The 17,650-nt window shown below is 50.9% G+C and overlaps 2 protein-coding genes across 7 annotated transcripts in view; one reads left to right on the top strand and one right to left on the bottom strand.

Moving 5' to 3' along the window:
* Nucleotides 1-233: 233 nt before the first annotated feature.
* Nucleotides 234-3,769, top strand: UTS2 (urotensin 2). The gene is made up of 4 exons (XM_066637477.1): nt 234-348; nt 2,215-2,334; nt 2,805-2,848; nt 3,653-3,769. Exons 1-4 carry the CDS (start codon nt 234-236, stop codon nt 3,767-3,769), a joined length of 396 nt encoding a protein of 131 aa, XP_066493574.1.
* Nucleotides 3,770-9,285: 5,516 nt separating this feature from the next.
* PER3 (period circadian regulator 3) overlaps nt 9,286-17,650 on the bottom strand; it is a 34,180-nt gene continuing 25,815 nt past the window's right edge. For 4 of the 6 annotated variants that reach the window (XM_066636945.1, XM_066636948.1, XM_066636946.1 and 1 more), the window contains 5 exons: nt 14,476-15,179; nt 13,336-13,528; nt 12,413-12,578; nt 11,054-11,204; nt 9,286-10,695 (listed from right to left, as the gene is read on the bottom strand). In XM_066636945.1, the coding sequence (XP_066493042.1) occupies nt 10,582-10,695; nt 11,054-11,204; nt 12,413-12,578; nt 13,336-13,528; nt 14,476-15,179 (1,328 nt within the window). In that variant the 3' untranslated portion in view covers nt 9,286-10,581. Of the gene's footprint in view, nt 10,696-11,053; nt 11,205-12,412; nt 12,579-13,335; nt 13,529-13,917; nt 14,104-14,475; nt 15,180-17,650 lie in introns of those variants that run through there. The other 2 variants (XM_066636947.1, XM_066636950.1) reach the window with 2 other exon arrangements.

Raw genomic sequence — 17,650 nt, 5'->3', positions numbered from 1 at the left:
AAATTTATTGTCTTTGAAAGATGACATCAATGCAAAAGTGCCTTTCGCGTCTTTGGGTAATAAATTCATTGGAGAATCCTTGTTGGGAGGAGACGACGGGTGTGATGAGGTCACGGGTGGATTTCCTATATATATGTATATAGCCCTCCATACGCACACCTGATAGGGGGCCAATAGCCAGATGGGAATTTCTTGCTAAGGGGCTGAGCAGGGAGAAGTTGTCGTCGGTCGAGATGAGGAGGATGGCCATGCTGGGATGGAGCTGCCTCTTCCTCCTCGGCCTCTCTGGACCGCTCTCGGTGGCCCTGCCCGTGGTCAGCTCCAGTGAGGTTTCATATTGGCTCTCAGGTAAGACTCCTCTCCTTGAGTCTCTTTGGCAGGCAGTGGAGGGGAGCCCTTTGCTTCTGCTCCAAGCCCAGACAAGAAGTCCTGGAGCCTGATAACTGCTCTCTGAATGCACAGGCTCCCACTGAAAGGCACTGTGACTGGTGCTTTGCCCAGGATGTCCCATTCACACATGCAGGCAGGCTAGCAAGTGATCACTGTGCACGTGTGAGAGAGCCGGCCCTCCACTGGGGACCGATTTCAAACAGGAGCCAGGTACGTGGGATGCCTGATGAGCACCGCACTTGGCACTGTCACAGAGGATTGATGTTTGAGGGAGGGAGGATTCATTCATACTGCAGCCCAAGGTTGGCCTTGCCTTTGTAAGTCTAATCCTCAGAGAAGGAAAGGCAGACGTCTTCGCCACTGTCTGAGAAAATCATTCACCTCTGGGATGACTGGATGATGGCCAGCTGGCAAATGAGTTGCTGGAGTTAAGAGTTGCTCCCTGCAGCATGAGGGTCACTTTCAGAAAAGTGTCACCACCTGGCAATGCAGCCAGGAGCTGGAGTAGTGTGGACCCCATAAAGAATGCTGGGGGGGGGGGTTTCTTTTGAATAGTGGTGCTTCCCTTGTGTGCCTTGTATCTGAACCAAGCAGCAGGTTTGGGGGGGGTGTCGGGGGGGGTGATCACTACAAGGCAGCAAATCCTTGTCTGTGGTAGAGTTTATCGTTGTGTTTCTGCTGGAGGGGGAGGCTCCCGAATACCTTGACATGCCAACCTTGAACTGGTTGGTGGTGCTGGCAGATCTGACACCCAGCACGACTTTCTTCCAAGCCTCTCAAAATCCTCCTGAGTGACCCAAAGTGCCCCCCTGTCCTGTAAAGTGCAGTGACCCTTGGGTGGAAGTGGCTCTGTTTGCAACATGCACAGTGCATGAAGCAGGCAATGAGCACTCGAATCTCTCAGTGTAACTGGGTCCAAACCTCTATGAGCACTTGAAATGTGCACTCTGTCTGCCATGAGAGATTCTGGAGCCAGAACCGGGCTGTTTTCAACATGGCTGTGGCTTGCTGGCTACTCCTGCCTGCTTTGTTTTGGGCAAGTGTCAGATGCAGGATCATTGAACGTCCTAAGCTATTGTGTGCTCACCTGTAGGGCTGGGGTCTTTGGGGGTCCTGCTCTGTGTCTCACCACCTTCCAATACTTTTCAGTTCAATTTTTCCACTGACAACACCTTGGCATTCCTCACCCCTCCTTGCACCTTCTTCCCTTCTGGTGCCAACCTCTGTTTCCCTCCCCTCCTCAGTGGGCTCCCCTGTACCTGCACCTACATTGAAAGTTCTATGGGGGGGGAGGGGGCAGAGGCACACATCTTCATTTGTGCATACGCTGAGGGCAGTACTCAACTCAGTACTCATAAAAGGGATGCTGGTGGGAAAGTGGCACAGGGCCAGTCTTCTAGTCTGGGACACCCAGACTGTGGTCCTCCCTCCCTTGGGAGTCTCTCCCCCTTCCCCATCAGACTCTCAAGCCTAGTAGAGGCTGGTCCTTTGAGATACCCTCCAGTCGCAGGCAAGTTGTACCTCCCCAGTGATGTTTGGTATGGATGAGCAAGACAAACCGCCTCCCCCACCTCCCAGCTTATGACTTTGCTGCTCTGTTGATCATACTTTTCCTGCATGTGGCTTTGAGGGCAGTTTTGGCAAGAACTTGTTTAATATAAATGAATGACAGCATATTGGTGGAAGCCTCCCCAATGAGCCTGGGGGGTCTTCCCTGAGCAGGTTGGGTTGTGGATGCCTCCCGCAATATGTCTGGCATCTAAGTGGGTTGCCTCTGCACCAGGCAGTGCCCAATGGATGCCCCCTTTTGTCTCCTCTTCTCAGCAGCCAACAACAATGCAAGGTTAAATCTGGATGCACTGAATGGCAGGACTAGAGGCCCTCTTCGTCAGACTCTGCCAGGGTTACTGGGGGTGCAGGCAGACGACAATTCGAAGATAGCAGGTGAGGGTTCCGTTCTGAGAAAGGGCAAACCCAGCCTGCATGTTCTTGCTCTGGAGGCTTCACATCCTCCCCCCCCAAAGAGCCCCTGATGGGTCAGCCCAAAGTGGGGCCATCTGATCCAGCATCCAGCTCCCAAGGGTGGACAGCTGCATGTCCCCCTAGAGACAAGCAGGGCATGAAAGCAACAGTACTCTTCTGCTGCCTGCCCCCAGTAATGGCTATTCAGAGGTACAGTGCCTCCGACCATGGAAGTTCCACTCAGTCAACATGACTAATAACATTGATAGAACTAAGCTATCCTGATGTCATCCAATCCTCTTTTAGAACCTTCCAAGGTGGTGGCCTTTTCTGCGCAGCCTGTGTCCTTGTGCAGCTCCCACATCCAACCAGAGGACCAGAGAAGTGCAGGCAGGCCTTGCATTTCCCAAGCATGGTGGGATTGTTTGATTGTCTTGCTCTCTTCGTTTCAGGTCTTGGGCCCAACAGCTTCACCCCAAGGGAGAGTGTCAAAGAGGTGAGCCTAACCAGGGAGAGCTGGCATGTTGAATATGAATCTCTCCCTGCCTGCCCCTGCAGTCCACAGAGTAGGGTGGGCGAGGCTGAACATGGCAGCTGTTCAGATCTTGTGACTGTCCCCCATTACCTTGAAGATAGGTGTTCAGGGCAAAAGCCACTACTCCTTTTCCCATAGATGGACACACAGGCCCTCCAGCAAAGCAGTTTGCTTTGAAAGACAGGAGGGATTTGCAGGGAGAGGGCCTGTACAGGTGTCCCACAATCCACCACAAAGCTCCTTCTTCTGCTGCTCTTGTCCTGCAACACCTCTGCTACTATGTCCTGAATAAACTCTCAAAGGGCACAGTCCTATACAAGTTTCCAGCACCAACGCAGCTGCAGCGTAGCCCCAAACTAAGGGAACAAACATTTCCTTACCTTGAGGAGGTCTCTGTGAGTGCTTCCCCACTGCAGGATGCAGCGCATGCCCCATTGGCACGGATGCATCACTGATGGAAAGTCAGATAGGATTGGGCCCTGTGACTGAATTCCTGGGGCTACTGGAAAATGAACAGGGCTCTTCTCCAAACAAAGCAGGGAGGGGCTGTACCAGTGGTGCCTGGCCCTTCCCCGAGGCCAGGCTTCCTTTCCTCACCCAAAGAGGGGCTGAAACCCTAAGTCAAGTGCTCTACCAACAGGCCACCAGGAGTGCCACTTGCTTGGGCAGGCCAGTCCTGGTCTTTTGTTGACGTGTGTTGTAGGGACGGCTGTGTGCATTTTGTGCCTATGTGCTCCTGAGCCCGACCCTCTTTTACTTCCATAGGTGCTCTTTGGGAATCTTCCACGGAACACTCTGCTGACTCGTTTACTGGCTGAGAGCAGGAAGCAGAACAAGAAACGGGGCAATCTCTCTGAGTGCTTCTGGAAATACTGTGTCTAAGCAGCTGGGCCCCAGAAGGTCCCTCTGGCTGCCTCCCCACCCACCTGCTTCCTGACCCCTTAACTTAATGCTATCAGGAACTACCCCTGAATCCTGTACATAGATTTGTGCAAACTTTTGAACCGTGATGAAAATAAAGACATGTGAAGCCGAGAATGAATAAATCTCCTGTGTTTTGCAAAGGTTGTGTGAAGCGACATGTCCTTCTGGCTGTCAGCAGGTCCTGCTCAGGCTGCAGCTGCTTTCTGAAGCTATTAAGCTTAAATTGCACCACACCCTGCAGTTCTCAGGTGCGTGAGGATTACTTCTTTAGGGCTGCACTTAATACATACTTACCTGCAAGCAAACCCCAAAGTGAGCATGACTTCTGCACAGAACAATGCTGTGTCCAGCAGGCGTGTTTTTTCCCCAAAGGTAGGGATGCACTACAGGCACTTTGAAGAGTTAGTCAGAATCGAACCTGGCCGATCCTCTCTTTCCACCAGTTAAACTGAGACCAGCCCCTCCTCTCCACTTTGGGCACAAATAAGATTGCCTGTCCTTCGACCTCAAAGGATCACTGCAGCTGGCAGTGACAAATGGGTTACAGCGCTCTCACTGATGCCCGTCATAAATCCTTGTCTGGCTTGCTTGGGCACCATCTTCCAATCAGATAGATGAATCACATCCAGTCGCTTCTGCTCTTTAGGGAGAACCCAATCCAGTGATAATGAAGAGAGAGAGGTCCACATCCTGCTCGCCAAAAGCTGTAACACACTTTGAGATGTGCTGCAAATCTTCTAGACAAACAGTAAACAGCAGCTGTCCTTGGCCAATTCAGAGGAAGGAAATGCAAAACTTTATTAGCAGAACAAGTTAGTGGAGCCAGCACTGAGATGAAATTATCAGCTTGTGCCTTCTTATAACTTCAGAAGCACGAAAGCGGGTTTTGCAAACTGCCCCCAAAAGGCGATGGCTAAGTTCAACATACACAGAGGTTGAAGGGCTGTGGGGCACTTTGTGGTTTTGTTTGCTTGTTCATCCAAGGGCATCTTTCCCCCCACCTGCTAGGAAGTTTTGTAGGCGGCTCTCCTGGAGTAGAGCTATTACAATTTGCAGTCACACAGGCCAGTAGGCACTCAAGAAGCTGGACCAGCCCTTGTAAATGTGGACATTTTCTGCTCCAAGTTGTAGCGCACCATAGAAAGCAACAAATGACTTTCTGCAGAAGCTCATTCGTGCAGCCTTACAGAGGCAGACCCCAAGCAGAGGACGGGATAAACCAGATGGGTCATTGTCCCTATGCAGGTCCTGAAGGGACCTATTGCAGCAACATTTGCTGAAGTGTGGTCTAGGGCCTTTCAGAAGAAGCCTGTCTGGCATCTGGTCCACCCACCCACTTACCTGCATGTGCTGCCTTGAGGTTCATCAAATAAGGCAGGCTATACAATTGTTGGGGGATAAGCCCTAGACTCCCAATGAGGTCACAAAGCCACAGTTTTGGGATTGCAACAACCTACAGGAATGAAAAAGGTTGAAGATCACTGGACTAGAGTATCAATAGGTAATGGAGGAGGCATCGTGTACTGCTTCAGGTACCAGGAGATTGTGCCCCAGTCCAGCCCAAGTTCTTAGGAATTGTGCTAAAATAGCTTCCACCAGCGCTGGTCTTCATAACTTTTTCTGCTCTCTCTAATAAGAACATTTGATTACAGTGAACAGTGCTGGGAGAGCATACAGGGGTGGGGAGTGGGTGGCAATGGGGGCAGGGAGTCAGTGGATAGGGTCCCAGGAGGGGGAAAAGGACTGATGGTGGGTCCCCAAACTCATATTTATTGGAATAGTGGCACAAAAAAGGTTGGACCAGTGCCCTTGACAAAGGCCATGCTGCGGTACTAGCAGCAGCAGACACACACACACAGCTTGTGTACACATGCATTGGTAGTAGGATGATATGGGGGGGTCATGTTCCTCTTGGTTGTTCAGTTCCAGAAGAACGGAATCAGCTGCAGCTTCCCCCAGAGTCCCTCTGAGCTTCCCCTCACTCCCTGCGTCTAAATTGTCTAAAAGTGGATCGAGCGATGCTCTTTACGCTCTCACATAACACCAGAACCAGGGGACATCCACTAAAATTGAGTGTTGGGAGAGTTAAGACAGACAAAAGAAATTATTTCTTTATTCAGCGTGTGGTTGGTCTGTGGAACCCCTTAGCACAGGATGTGGCGTCGATCTGGCCTGGACACCTTTAAAAGGGGGTTGGACAAGTTTCTGGAGGAAAAATCCATTACGGGTTACAAGCCATGATGTGTATGTGCAACCTCCTGATTCTAGAAATAGGCTGTCAGATGCAGGGGAGGGCACCAGGATGCAGGTCTCTTGTTATCAGGTGTGATCCCTGGGGCATTTAGTGGGGTCGCTGTGAGATACAGGAAGCTGGACTAGATGGGCCCATGGCCTGATTCAGTGGGGCTGTTCTTATGTTTGTTGTGAAACAAAAGTTCACATGGCATTTTGACTGAAGTGATCAACAAGTCACTCACAAGGAGGGTTTTATTTACAAGAGAGAGAGAGAGAGAGAGAGAGAGAGAGAGAGAGAGAGAGCACAAAACATACACACCTTTTAAAATATAGATAAAAAATGTTATACAAACAGGTTGTCATTCCCCCCCATAACCAGTTTATAAATTCCACAGAAAAGATACATTGGAAGTACACTATCTAACCTGTAGCAGCTGCAGTCCCCCAAAAAGTTCTGCTGCAACTGTACTACCCACTAGTGCGCACAACGTCCTCACAAATCCCATCCCCCAACACAGGGGGAGCATCTTCAGCATCATGTCGTACTGTTAAGGGTGGGCAGCCCACAACTTTCATATTCAAGAGCCAGGTGGATGCCCCCCCCCACTCCACTCCACTCCACTCCAGACCCCTTTGCCCCCTCTTGGCCTGCTGCTGGTGCTGGCTCTCTGCCTACACAGCTGCTCCATCTTGTCAGTGCCCAATTTGCTGTGGCCCCCGTAGGGGGCAGGAAACACATAACTGTTGTACACTAAGCACCAGTAACCATGTCAGGTCTGATTTTTTTTTTTTTTAAGTGGCTCTTGCTAAAGGAAAAAAAGAGGCCCCTCAGCCCTGGCCCACGGCTTGCAACCCCAGTGCAGGAGGTGTTGACTGGTGGGTGCACTCAAGGCAGTGGGAAGGGTACAGAAGGACCATGACGCGTCTGACACCTCCATGGACTCCTGTGTTGATGAAAGTGGTACCCCCGGTGAGGAACAAGCAGGACAAAACTAAGAGACCTTCCCTGCTGGTCCAAAAAGAAGCAGTTAGGAGAGGGCAGCCCCTCTGCAAAGCTGCAGTAGATGCTCCTGGCTCTACTTGTGGGAAGGAGAGTTGCTCTCACAAAGGAACCTGCCCAAAGCTCAAGTAACATGATCACACAGACCCCCAACCCACCCTGTTTTGCTCTGCAAGTGTCACGCAGAGGGAAGGCCTCACTGCAACTCCCACTGCCTGTAAAATGCATGCTGAAGTGGCCCTGTTACCCTATAGCCTGGCTTTCAGCACTGGAATGGGTGGCGGATGCAACAGTCAGCAGCTTTCTTGTTGCATCTTCTCAGTTCTCTTTCCACTCAGTAGCTTATTTGGGCACAAACCTATCAGTTGCCTTCATGAAATCTTTAAAGAAGGATGTGGCCTCCTGATGTTACAAGTCCAAAGCTTTTCTATTAACCATGACAGTGCAACATGCTCAGGACTGGTGCTTTGAAAACTGATCAAGGGACAAGTCCTGCCCCCCCCCCCACAGTCTGGGCTCCTCAAGGGGCTCACAAAGGTTTCATGCAGATAGTGAACCAACACATGCAAAAGGAGGACTAGAAGGCTCCAGATGCCCATCATTCTATCTGCCAAGGACTGGAACTCTTCTCAAAATGAAGCAGGAATTCACCTCCCCCCAACTGGAGGCCTGACAAGCCCCTTCCCTTCCTTGGCTCTGGGAAGGGTAGGAGGTAGTATTTATATTGCATTGGGTTGAGGAGCAAGCAGACTACAGCTTAGCCCAACATCATAATGCTCTCAGCTATGCACAGAAAGTGGGCGACCACCAGTTATGGCTGGTGAGGAATTAAAGCAAGATTGGGAACCCTTCAAGAAGGCTCTAGGATAATTTTTGGTCTGTTTCAGTTTGCTCAGAACACTGGAGAGCTTTTCCCATTACCCTTATCCAGGACTTGCCCATGGTATGCGTATCTTTTGCCAGTTTTGTTCATTAATCTTCATGCTACAAACCAAGCATTGCCCCCACAGTGTTTGTGGAAATATCAGGGGGCAGGCTACAGGGAAGCACACATTTCCAGAGAGGAATGCTGGAGGCAGCACCCTCATTTGGGTCAAGGATTGGGAGGCTGAACCCAAGCTGTTCACAGCCTCCCCCTTGCTTCAAACAGATAGAAAGAGCACTGGGGCAGGCTCAGCCTATGGCACAAGACACACACAGAGGAAATGCTCTGCATTCCTACTGTAAGAGCCATGCGTAAATGGCAATCCAGGAATGGCAAAGAGACCTGTACCGGCAAGGACAAGACACCATTTCCCTCCATGGCCACCAAAAACATAAGTGATTCATCTCAGCCAAGGAAAGCTTTCATAGCACAAAGCTCTTTTTAAGAGATCACTTCTAAATGCACTAACTCTGTACACCTGAGTGAGTCTGCTTGCACTGGAGGGGACTGTGGCAGGGCTAAAAGTGCAGACTTTGGGGTCCTGCCTCCAGCATTGTTGTGCAGCCTCCAAGGGAGAAAACATGAAAATAACAAATTATCCTATGGGGTGGATGGGTCAGTGTGTAGTTTTTAAGAAAAGCATTTATTTCCAAAAATGGGATCATGGGTGCTGTCGTCCCCCCCCCGTCCCCCCCACTGAAGGGCTAGTGTGTTGTGGACACAAAGTGGGAACAGGCCACATTATGAGCAGCCCTGACCCTGAGATGTTGCTCTGCTGCACAAAGTCATGCAGTGCACAGCTGCGAGTCACCCTCCCCCCAACAATACTGTCCCTACATCCTCTGACTGTTCCCCTCAATAAAAATTTGTCCCAACTGCATCTTCCTCTGACGTCATGGAACTTAGTTTATGCCAAGGTAGAATCTCAAGAAGGGCCATCACTCCAAAGATCACAGAGGGAAGGTTGTTGTTCCATCAGCACACCTTTTCTCCTATACACGAGCACAAAAGTACTCCAAGAAAAAGCTACTGCTGTGTATAAAGCAAGTTTCAGTTTAAAAGCGACCAGAGAAACAAAGTAAGCCTTTCATACAGTAGCGATGCTTGGAGGCCACTGTAATGGCATCTGTGTGAGGCAAGATAGTGGTGCTCCCACAGCCCAGCTGAATTGAGAGTTGGGATGAAGGCTGAGGCAATTTGTTATGGGTGGTGGGGCTGGTCTGGCAGTGCCTTTGATATAGTTAGTACAAATATACTAGTACAAATAGTACAAGTATAGTACAAGTAGTACAAGTATAGTTAACTAGCCCAGAGTGAAATCTGAAAAAAAGTTCTGCAACTTTATTTTCAAAAAGTGCATCTCACGTTTCGGTCCCCTCAATGAGACCTCCAAGGCAAACCAAAACGGTAGCTATTAAAACAGTATTGAACAGTGCAGAAACCTAACTGAAGTTGCCTGTAGGGTTCAGACTAAACCAGGGAACAGCCAACTGTGGGGGGAGTCTATTGGCTAGTGACTGCAATGTGACCCATATCCCCAGAATGAAAAAGGGTAAAGGATGAACATCTATGCATCATTTCAAACATGATGCATAGAAAAGGGGGAAGGCACAAAGGGAAGGATGGAAGAGACTGATGACCGAGGGCCCAATCCAATTTTCCAGTGCCAGCAGAGCTGTGCCGATGGGGCATGTGCTGCATCCTTAGTGGGAAGACACCAAGACCTCCTCAAAGTCAGGGAACATTTGTTTCCTTACAGCACAGTTACACTGCAGCTGCACCAGTGCTGGAAAGTTGGATAGGGTTGGGCCCTGAAGCAGTGATGCATGTAAGGCAAGCTGTGATGCTGGAATCTTGGATGGCTGTGTTTGTCTTCAGCCTTAGGAAGCAGCTACAAATGCCCAAGGCATTTGTGAAGAGAAGAATTTTGAGCCAAAATTGTGGTAGGTACCCCAAGTCCTTCCTCAGGGGACTCCCAGTAGGGGCCACCGCACAGTGCTTCAGGAAGGGGGAGAGAAGCACAGGGTCCCTGAAAAGGTCCCATGCTAAAGTCTAGTGGGTTTCAGATTTGCAGGACAAATTTCTGTTTCCTTCATGGGAAGCAGATAAAAAGAGGTATCTTTGGACCAATTCAAAGTGTAGTTTAGCAAATAAGCATCCTGAACACCCAAGAGGCCTTCTGGCTGCTATCAGATATGATGCACTAACCATGAGAGGTGATGCGTGACAGCAACTTTGTGCACAGAGGGCAGGTTGCAATCACCACCGTAAGAGGAATGGGCTGAACTACCCAATACTTAGGCCTGTTGCAGTAATCTCTGGCCACTAAACCTGAATGTACAAAACAAGTGAAGCCAAGAGACAAGGGAGAGGGGGATTCAAGCTGTTCCTTCTGCCCTTGTACTAGCCCAGCTAGTGCTTCAGTGTTCCTTCCCACACACAGCAGCAAGTGTTCTGCATGGCAACAGTTTCAAAAGAAAAGTGGAAATGGCCACAGGTGGGACAGGAGGTGGGTGGGCAAGACTTTGGAACCGCCATGTTTCAAATCTGAGCAAGAGGCGGCTGCGGAGTGCCGCCCAGCAGAGTCAAGAGTACAAAGGGCCCAGACCTTCAAGCTGGCACTAGCAATGGCCACAGAACTTCGTTGTCCTCTTCTGGGATGCCTCCATCCACAGGTAGCACAGCCTCATGGCTGGCATTCCTACTGTCACATGTGATGCAGCCCTGGCAAGGAAAGGAAGCAATTAGCACTCAAGTGTGCAAAGGACACAGAAGCCACTTTCACCCACCCTGCAGTCACACCTCAATCTCAAGGTGCCCCTGTGCAGCAGGTCACGCTTCAGGGATGCTGAGGGGAGACTCCGCACCAGCCCTTGTCCTGGGAAGTGTGGGTTGAGTCACAGCCATCTTGCTCTGAGACTCAGAGCAGGCAGCAGCAGGGTATTTAGGCAAATACAAGCCCCCTAACCACCAGGACTCCACTGCTCAAATCAGTACCCAAGAGGCAACCATCTGGATTCTGGAAGGCAACTGTCAGGGCACAGGAGGAAGACCAGACCCCCAGTCAGGTCTTCCTTCTTACCTGGGTGCTAATTTCCTGTGGGACTGTCCCGGTGCGTATCCAGGGGTGCACTTCAGCCAGCTCCTCCTTCTGCTCCTCTGTGAACCAGGGCTGCTGATCCTCCATGGCAGTCAGTTTCTCCAGGTCTTCCTTCAGAACATTCTCTTCAATTCTGCACACGAAGAGAGGCCGCTGAAGATGGCAGGCACCAAACACAACAGAAATCCTGACCGAATGATTCTCTTTCCCCCAGAATCTTCTGCACAAAACTCAGCTAGGAGCTGCTAATGAGTGTCATTAAGGAAACACCATGTTGGCACCTAGGCATACAGATGCTTTGGGTCTAAGAGAAGAGCCCCCCTTTTGGAGGGGAAGACCCTGACTTCCACCTTCCTGTAAAGCAGCTTTAGGTCTTGTGAGCTGGGTGCTCCATGCCTCTGCTTCACTCAAGGATGATAGGAGCTTCTGTGGTCATGTGGCCAGGAGGGTGCTTTGCAGATATCACAACCAAAAGCAGATCCCCTTTTGTGTTCCACAGACCATTCACTCTGCTGCAATGTCTCTTGTCAGCAGCAGCCAGTCAGAGGCCTCTGGAGCCTCAGAGCCAAAGCACAGAGCGCAACACGTGGCCCAAGGACCTGCCAATCAGAGACCCCACTTGGCTCACAGTTCACTGGAACAGGGCCTAACCCTTGGTGCCAAACCCTTTCTCAAGGCTACCCAAGCAAGAGGTTGTTGGAAACATCTCGTGTGCTGAAGCCCATCAGTTCCACTAAGCATCATTTGGCGGATTCCCCTTAGCTAGCCCTGACCATGCAGCAAAATCAGACTCACTGAGGGGCAGCAAACGCTGCAGATGAGAGGGGCTCCATTCAGCTGGCTGCGGCCTTCCAAGCTCAACTGCCTGCAACCTACCAAGGAGGCTGTAGCGAGGTCCGAACTCCCAGATCTTGTGTGCCTTCCTTGCCTGCTACTAGTTCACAAATGTTCAGAACAACCTCTCCCTATTTGTGCTTATTGCAAATTCATTCTAAGCCTTGCAAGTATGTATTCAGCAAGATCTGGAGATGTTCTGGAAGTGCTTGGGGGGGGGAAGGGAGAAGGGCATAGGGGCAGGCTTCTGCGATCTTGGGCCTCTCCCTCATCTGAGAGACCTCCACCAGTTTCCATGATAGTAGCCAGCAAAACCACCTGCTCTCTCTAGCACACAAGGCCCAACCTATGCAGCTTCCCATCTCTGACACCAGACTAGGAGGGCCTCTCCTCCCCCCCCCCCCCGTCCTTCAAATATGCACCAGTCTGGCTGCATCGCCTTCCTGAAGCTACAACACCCAGATGTGCCAGGTTTGGAGTATTGGAAACAAAAAGGTATTTCCTCACCGCCTGGGTACTTGGTAGGTCATCAGGATGTTCTTAGGCAGACAACCAGCTGCCCTCCATGCCGGCCTGGCTGGCTGAAAATCCGTCCCTGGTCTCTTTTCCTTCTCTTTTTTCAAGAAATCAGAGGAATCATTGCTGGCGAAGTATTTACTGCTGTTCCCACTGCCTGCAGAGAGCACAAGAAGTGGGTGAGCTGTATTCATTTCCACAAGGGTCAGGCTGGAGAAGTCAACTCACTAGCCAACCCATAGATAGCTGCCTGGCTTGGATCCAGACAGCAGCCACTCTGACAACATTTGGATGCAGTGTCCTGGCCCCATCCTTTCAACACTGAACTGGTACCCTGAATCTCATGGCATTGGATGGGCCAACTTCAGGATGTGCAAGAAAATAGAAAGCCCCCCTGATCCATGGGTAATGGCCCACATACAGGAAGCTGGACTTGATGGGCCTATGGCCTGATCCAGTGGGGCTGTTCTTATGTTCTCTCATGTTTGCAACAAAGTCAAAGCACCAGCCAGTGCAGCACCATGCCCTTGGTGCTTGGGTTTCCACACCTGCTGCAAGCTGGTCACCCATAGGCCACAGGAGGGGCTGTGGCTCACGGGCAGGAAGGCCCTCCTTGGCAGCATTTCCTACAGGACTGGGAAATGCCCATTTTGACTGAGACCCTGGAGAGCTGCTGTCTGCCAGCATTGAAATAAATGGCTTCAGGGCCTGACTTGGCAGCTTTATGTGCTCCAAGACACTAATAAAGATATTAAGGCACACCGACGACTGCCGCTCTGTACTAGAGGGGATGCTGCAGTTTGCCTTCCAGCAAGCCAAGCCAAGCCTCCCTTTCTGTGTCACATGCAGGTTGTTGGAGTGACATAGTCCTTCCTCCCCCGCCCCTCATCACCCTGGAAGGCTGTTTGGCCTACCTGTGGCACAGCCAGACATTCCATAGGAACTAGAGCTGTTGGAACCAGAGACAAAGGACCTGGATTCAGCGGATCCGCTGCCCGATTCTGCTGAGCCAGTTCGTGACTGAGCATCCTCCAGGAGCAGCAGGTCAAGTATCTCACTAGACACAGAGTGGTCATCGTGATTGCCAGCGTCCTCCCCTTCCTCCTCCTGCAAAGGAAACAGGACAAATCCACCCGCACAAGTTACCTCTGGGCTCATGCAGAGACAGTCACACTTGCAGAAGGTACAGGAAGGAGAAGTTCCTATCATTCAGCTGCCGATAGTTCTGAAAGTAAGAGATTCTGGCCAAGGACCCAAGTACATCCCCCAAAGTGAGGTTGGAGAGCCCTTGCGGGCTGGAGTGTGACTCACAATGCGAGGATCCCTCCTGTCACTGGAGATGGACAAGCAGCAAGTCTCCGCTGCGTCTCTGTATTGTAAGGGGAGGATGCTGCAACACCCTCAACGGGATGCCCACAACACAGGGCAAACACAACAGCACCAGAGGGGACTTTCCACTCCCCTGCTCGGTGGTGCCTAACTCAGAGCCTACCCATCCAAGGTTCAGCGGTGCCAGCTTGCCCGACCCAATCTGGATTCAGGAGCCACCATTTTCTCCTTGCCTGCAGAACTCAGATTCCCACCTCTGAGCACAGAGTGGAAGCCGGAGAGAGGCTTTGCTTATGCCCATGAATGGAAACCGACCCACGCGAGTCCCTGTTCTTCGCTCCTTAGCTGCATCCCTGGGAGACAGAGGGAGTAATTAGAATGGCTTCTTCTCCTTTAAAGGGGCTCCTGACAGAGCTGGAATGACCACCAGAATGAGGGGGTGCCAAGTGTCAGTTTCAAAACAAACCATAACGACGGCAGCAGCACTCTACGTCCAGGGAGTCCCCATGCCCAGGCCAGACTTTCAAGCCATGGCCACACTTCCCAAGCGAAAAGGAGCCATAGCTGGCATTACAAACCCACCACCCCCACCGAAAAAGAAAACCCTTCTCCCCTGGAAGCAAATGGCCACTTTGCACCCTGGGTACCTAGACAGACATGCAAGCTGCCACCTTCCTAGCCCTCAGCCCTGGCTCTGCTTTGTATGAACCACTCTGGGAACTTACACACTTGATCTCTGCACTTGTCTCGGCCTGGGTGTCGCTTGGAGGCTTGGGCAGCTCCTCTTGAAGCAGGTTCAGCTGCAAGGGGGAGCTACTGCGCGAGTTGCTGAAGAGTGGGGGCTGGCCGTCCGAGGCCTCCTGGTGTTCATCTTCGGCAGACAGAGGTGTAGAGGGCAGGGAGGCAGGCTCCACAGGGTCTGCAGCTGTGGGGGAGGGCATGGTGGAAGGTGGACCAGGGGGCATTGCGGTGCAAGGGTAGGAGGTGGAGGAGCAGGGGTGCTGAGCAGGGAAGAAAGACTGAGGGGGAAGAGGACACACTGGGAAAGTGTGAAGCCACATAGCCATGAAGTTGCTGCCACATGGAGGAGGGAATGCCGGAGTGGGCTGTATGCAGTATGGCAGACTGGAGGGGAGGACAGGTGCTGCTGCAACTGAAGGCAAGGCCAGGTCCCCTCCCAGGGGGGCTAGGGGAAACCCAGGCACCGAGTATGGATGGAGAGGAAACACCATGCCAGAAGGGCCAGGACCAGGTCCTTCTCCAGGAGCCAAGGAGGACTGCTCCACAGCTGCTCTATGCTCACTGCCGCCACCATCTTTTAGGTAAGAGTTGCTCTTGGACGACTCCAGGGGCTTCTGGCGCTTCCACTTCCCTTGCTTGCCATTTCTTTTGCAGCTGTCTGGGGTGTTCTCTTTGGAAGGAACATCTGCTAGAGAGGGTGAAGCACATGGGGAAGAAGGCACCATGAGAAGTTAGTCCAGAAGCTGCTGCTGTTGCAAAACTGGGTAGGATGGCCAAGTTTTCTATTAAAGGCAAAGAAAACCCAGATAATGGGATGGTTGTGCAATCACACACACCCCATTCCCATTTGCAGGCCTAGAGAGCCCATCCTTTGGAACAGCCATCCAACAGACAACTATACACAGTTCTTTCATGGCTAACCACCAGCAGATTGTCCAATCATGCAAATCTGGGTTTAGCGAGCCCTGGTTTGTGCAGAATTCAGGGTGCAATCTTAGAAACACCAGTCTGGGCAGCATAGGACATTGGGTATGCCTGCAGGCTCCAATGCAATGACACTACACTAGCACACCAGCAGTCCTGACAGTGTAGCCCATGGGCTCTCGTTCCTCCCTTTGTGCTGGATGAACTTAGGATATGATGGATTATTGGGCCAATATTGGTGCACTTTGGCAGAGAATTGCACTGCCTCTCTTATATTCTTGATGCGCCTCTATGTTACCCTTAAGCCACAGCACAAAGCAGGCATTATTTTAATGACCAAGCAAGGCTCCTATGTAAAAAGCAGAATAAGATGTGCCAGGTTTCTCAGTGAGGAACCAGAAAGTGACCTTTGGTTCAGTATTACTTCAAAAGGAAACAATCTTTTTTGCCATTCTGAGTCAGAGTCTGTGACAAACATCAAGACAGAACATTGGGACTTACGAGATTTGTTCTCTGTAGAGAAACGAGGTGGCTCATCCTACTCACTCCAGAAGACAGGGTCAGAGAAGGAAATGACAACCTACAATGACTTGAGGGTTGGCTGTGTGCTCAATTAGGAAAATTCCCCACCTATAGGCAACACTAGGCCTCAAAATTCACCAGAGGAAAGTAAAAGAAAATACAGACAGAGCAAGAACAGACAAGTCCACCTAACCTCAAACCAGGAATCCTGAGAGGAGACAGAACCCTATCCCCAAATCCCACCGAAGATCCCGTGACCAACAATGCAGTTGTGTGGGGAAGGGGAGGGTTTCCCTTCATTCAATTGCAGAGCTTCTTAAGCAAATTCCAACAGTCCATTCTCCTGCAGTGGCGGAAGGAATCCTGGAACAGGACACCTGACAACAGTTACGATCACAGGGTGAGGCTTGTCATTGTTGTTTACTGCTACTTGCTGAAGCACCCTGCCTTTGAAAAGATGCAAAAGTGTCCCTTTCGTAGCAGAGAGCAAAAAGAAAAGCAGGTGACCAGGTGGCTGCCAACAGATGTTCCCCTGTAGACTTGTTTTGCAAATGCTGCCATCTCAGCTGCACTACCAAGCAGAAGGGGCTGCAATGCCTGATGGTGCCTTGACCCCCAAGGTCTTGTACACCAAAGAGACGCAGGCTCTTATCCACTGCCCTAAGGAAGATTACATCGTGGATGTGTTTAGAAAGCCTGGGTGGAATGAAACTATCATGGACTCTGAAGTAGTGTAACTGGAGGCTTGACAAGGCTGTGCCCCCCCAGGCAAATTATACATAAGGATGACTAAGGAGCATTTGCAGTCTGCACTGGGAATCATAGAGACACCAAACACACTGAAGGCATCAAGTGATGCTAAATCCAGAATCTAGAAACTGAGAGCATCCCTGACCTCACAATCTCTTCCAAACACCACTAAATAGCAAGGGTTGCCAGGTGGCCTGTATGCAGTTGGGTATCCCTACTTACTCAGTAATGACTGCTTAATCACCACACCATCTGTATCAAACAGGTGAAGCCAGGTGCAAGATATGGTCCTCTGCAAGGTCTCTGGTCACAGGAAGTGACAGAGGAGCAGCTCTGCACAGCTGCATTAGCCTCCATACCCTCCTGGGCCCACACCCACCTGGGCCAGGTGCCTCCAGGACAGCTTTGTACAAGTGAGGTCATGGAAAGAAGTCCACATGGTAGACTGCTGGCCTGCAGCAATGATTGGGATGGTTTCTGCTCCCGCACAAGACATGTCTACTGTAAAAGTGCCTCTGTGGTTGGCTGGAGATGCAAACAGATCCACCACTGGCGAGCTGAAGTATCAACTCTTTTCTGGAAGGATCTCTTGTCAAGATCAGCCAATAAAAAACATTTAGGGTGCAATCCTAACCCCTTATGTCAGTACTTTCCAGCACTGGCATAGCAGTGCCAATGGGATGTGTGCTGCATCCTGCAGTTGGGTGTCACTCACGGAGGCCTCCTCAGAGTAAGGGAATGTTTGTCCCCTTATCTCAGAGCTTCATTGCTCTTATGTCAGTGCTGGAAAGCACTGACATAAGGTGTTAGGATTGTGCCCTTATAGAATGAGATTGTAACAGCTGCAAGGGATTTTGGTGGTCAACTAGTCCACCCACTGCTCACACAAGTGTGCACAGCATTCCTGACAGGTGGTTATCCAGCCTCTGCTTCAAAACCTCCAACAAGGGAAAGCCCATTGCT

This window comes from Tiliqua scincoides, chromosome 9, assembly GCF_035046505.1.
Source record: "Tiliqua scincoides isolate rTilSci1 chromosome 9, rTilSci1.hap2, whole genome shotgun sequence".
In the NCBI taxonomy this organism is placed as follows: domain Eukaryota; kingdom Metazoa; phylum Chordata; class Lepidosauria; order Squamata; family Scincidae; genus Tiliqua; species Tiliqua scincoides.
The sequence above is the reverse complement of the archived record's forward strand: the minus strand, read 5'-3'. Positions and strand labels throughout refer to the sequence as shown.

What these genes read in the sequence shown, in the direction of transcription:
- UTS2 (XM_066637477.1), top strand. Translation starts at nt 234, where the DNA reads ATGAGGAGGATGGCCATGCTGGGATGGAGCTGCCTCTTCCTCCTCGGC. An exon ending in GGTTTCATATTGGCTCTCAG is followed by an intron (nt 349 to 2,214) that starts GTAAGACTCCTC and finishes TCCTCTTCTCAG; the next exon opens with CAGCCAACAACAATGCAAGG. An exon ending in CAAGGGAGAGTGTCAAAGAG is followed by an intron (nt 2,849 to 3,652) that starts GTGAGCCTAACC and finishes TTACTTCCATAG; the next exon opens with GTGCTCTTTGGGAATCTTCC.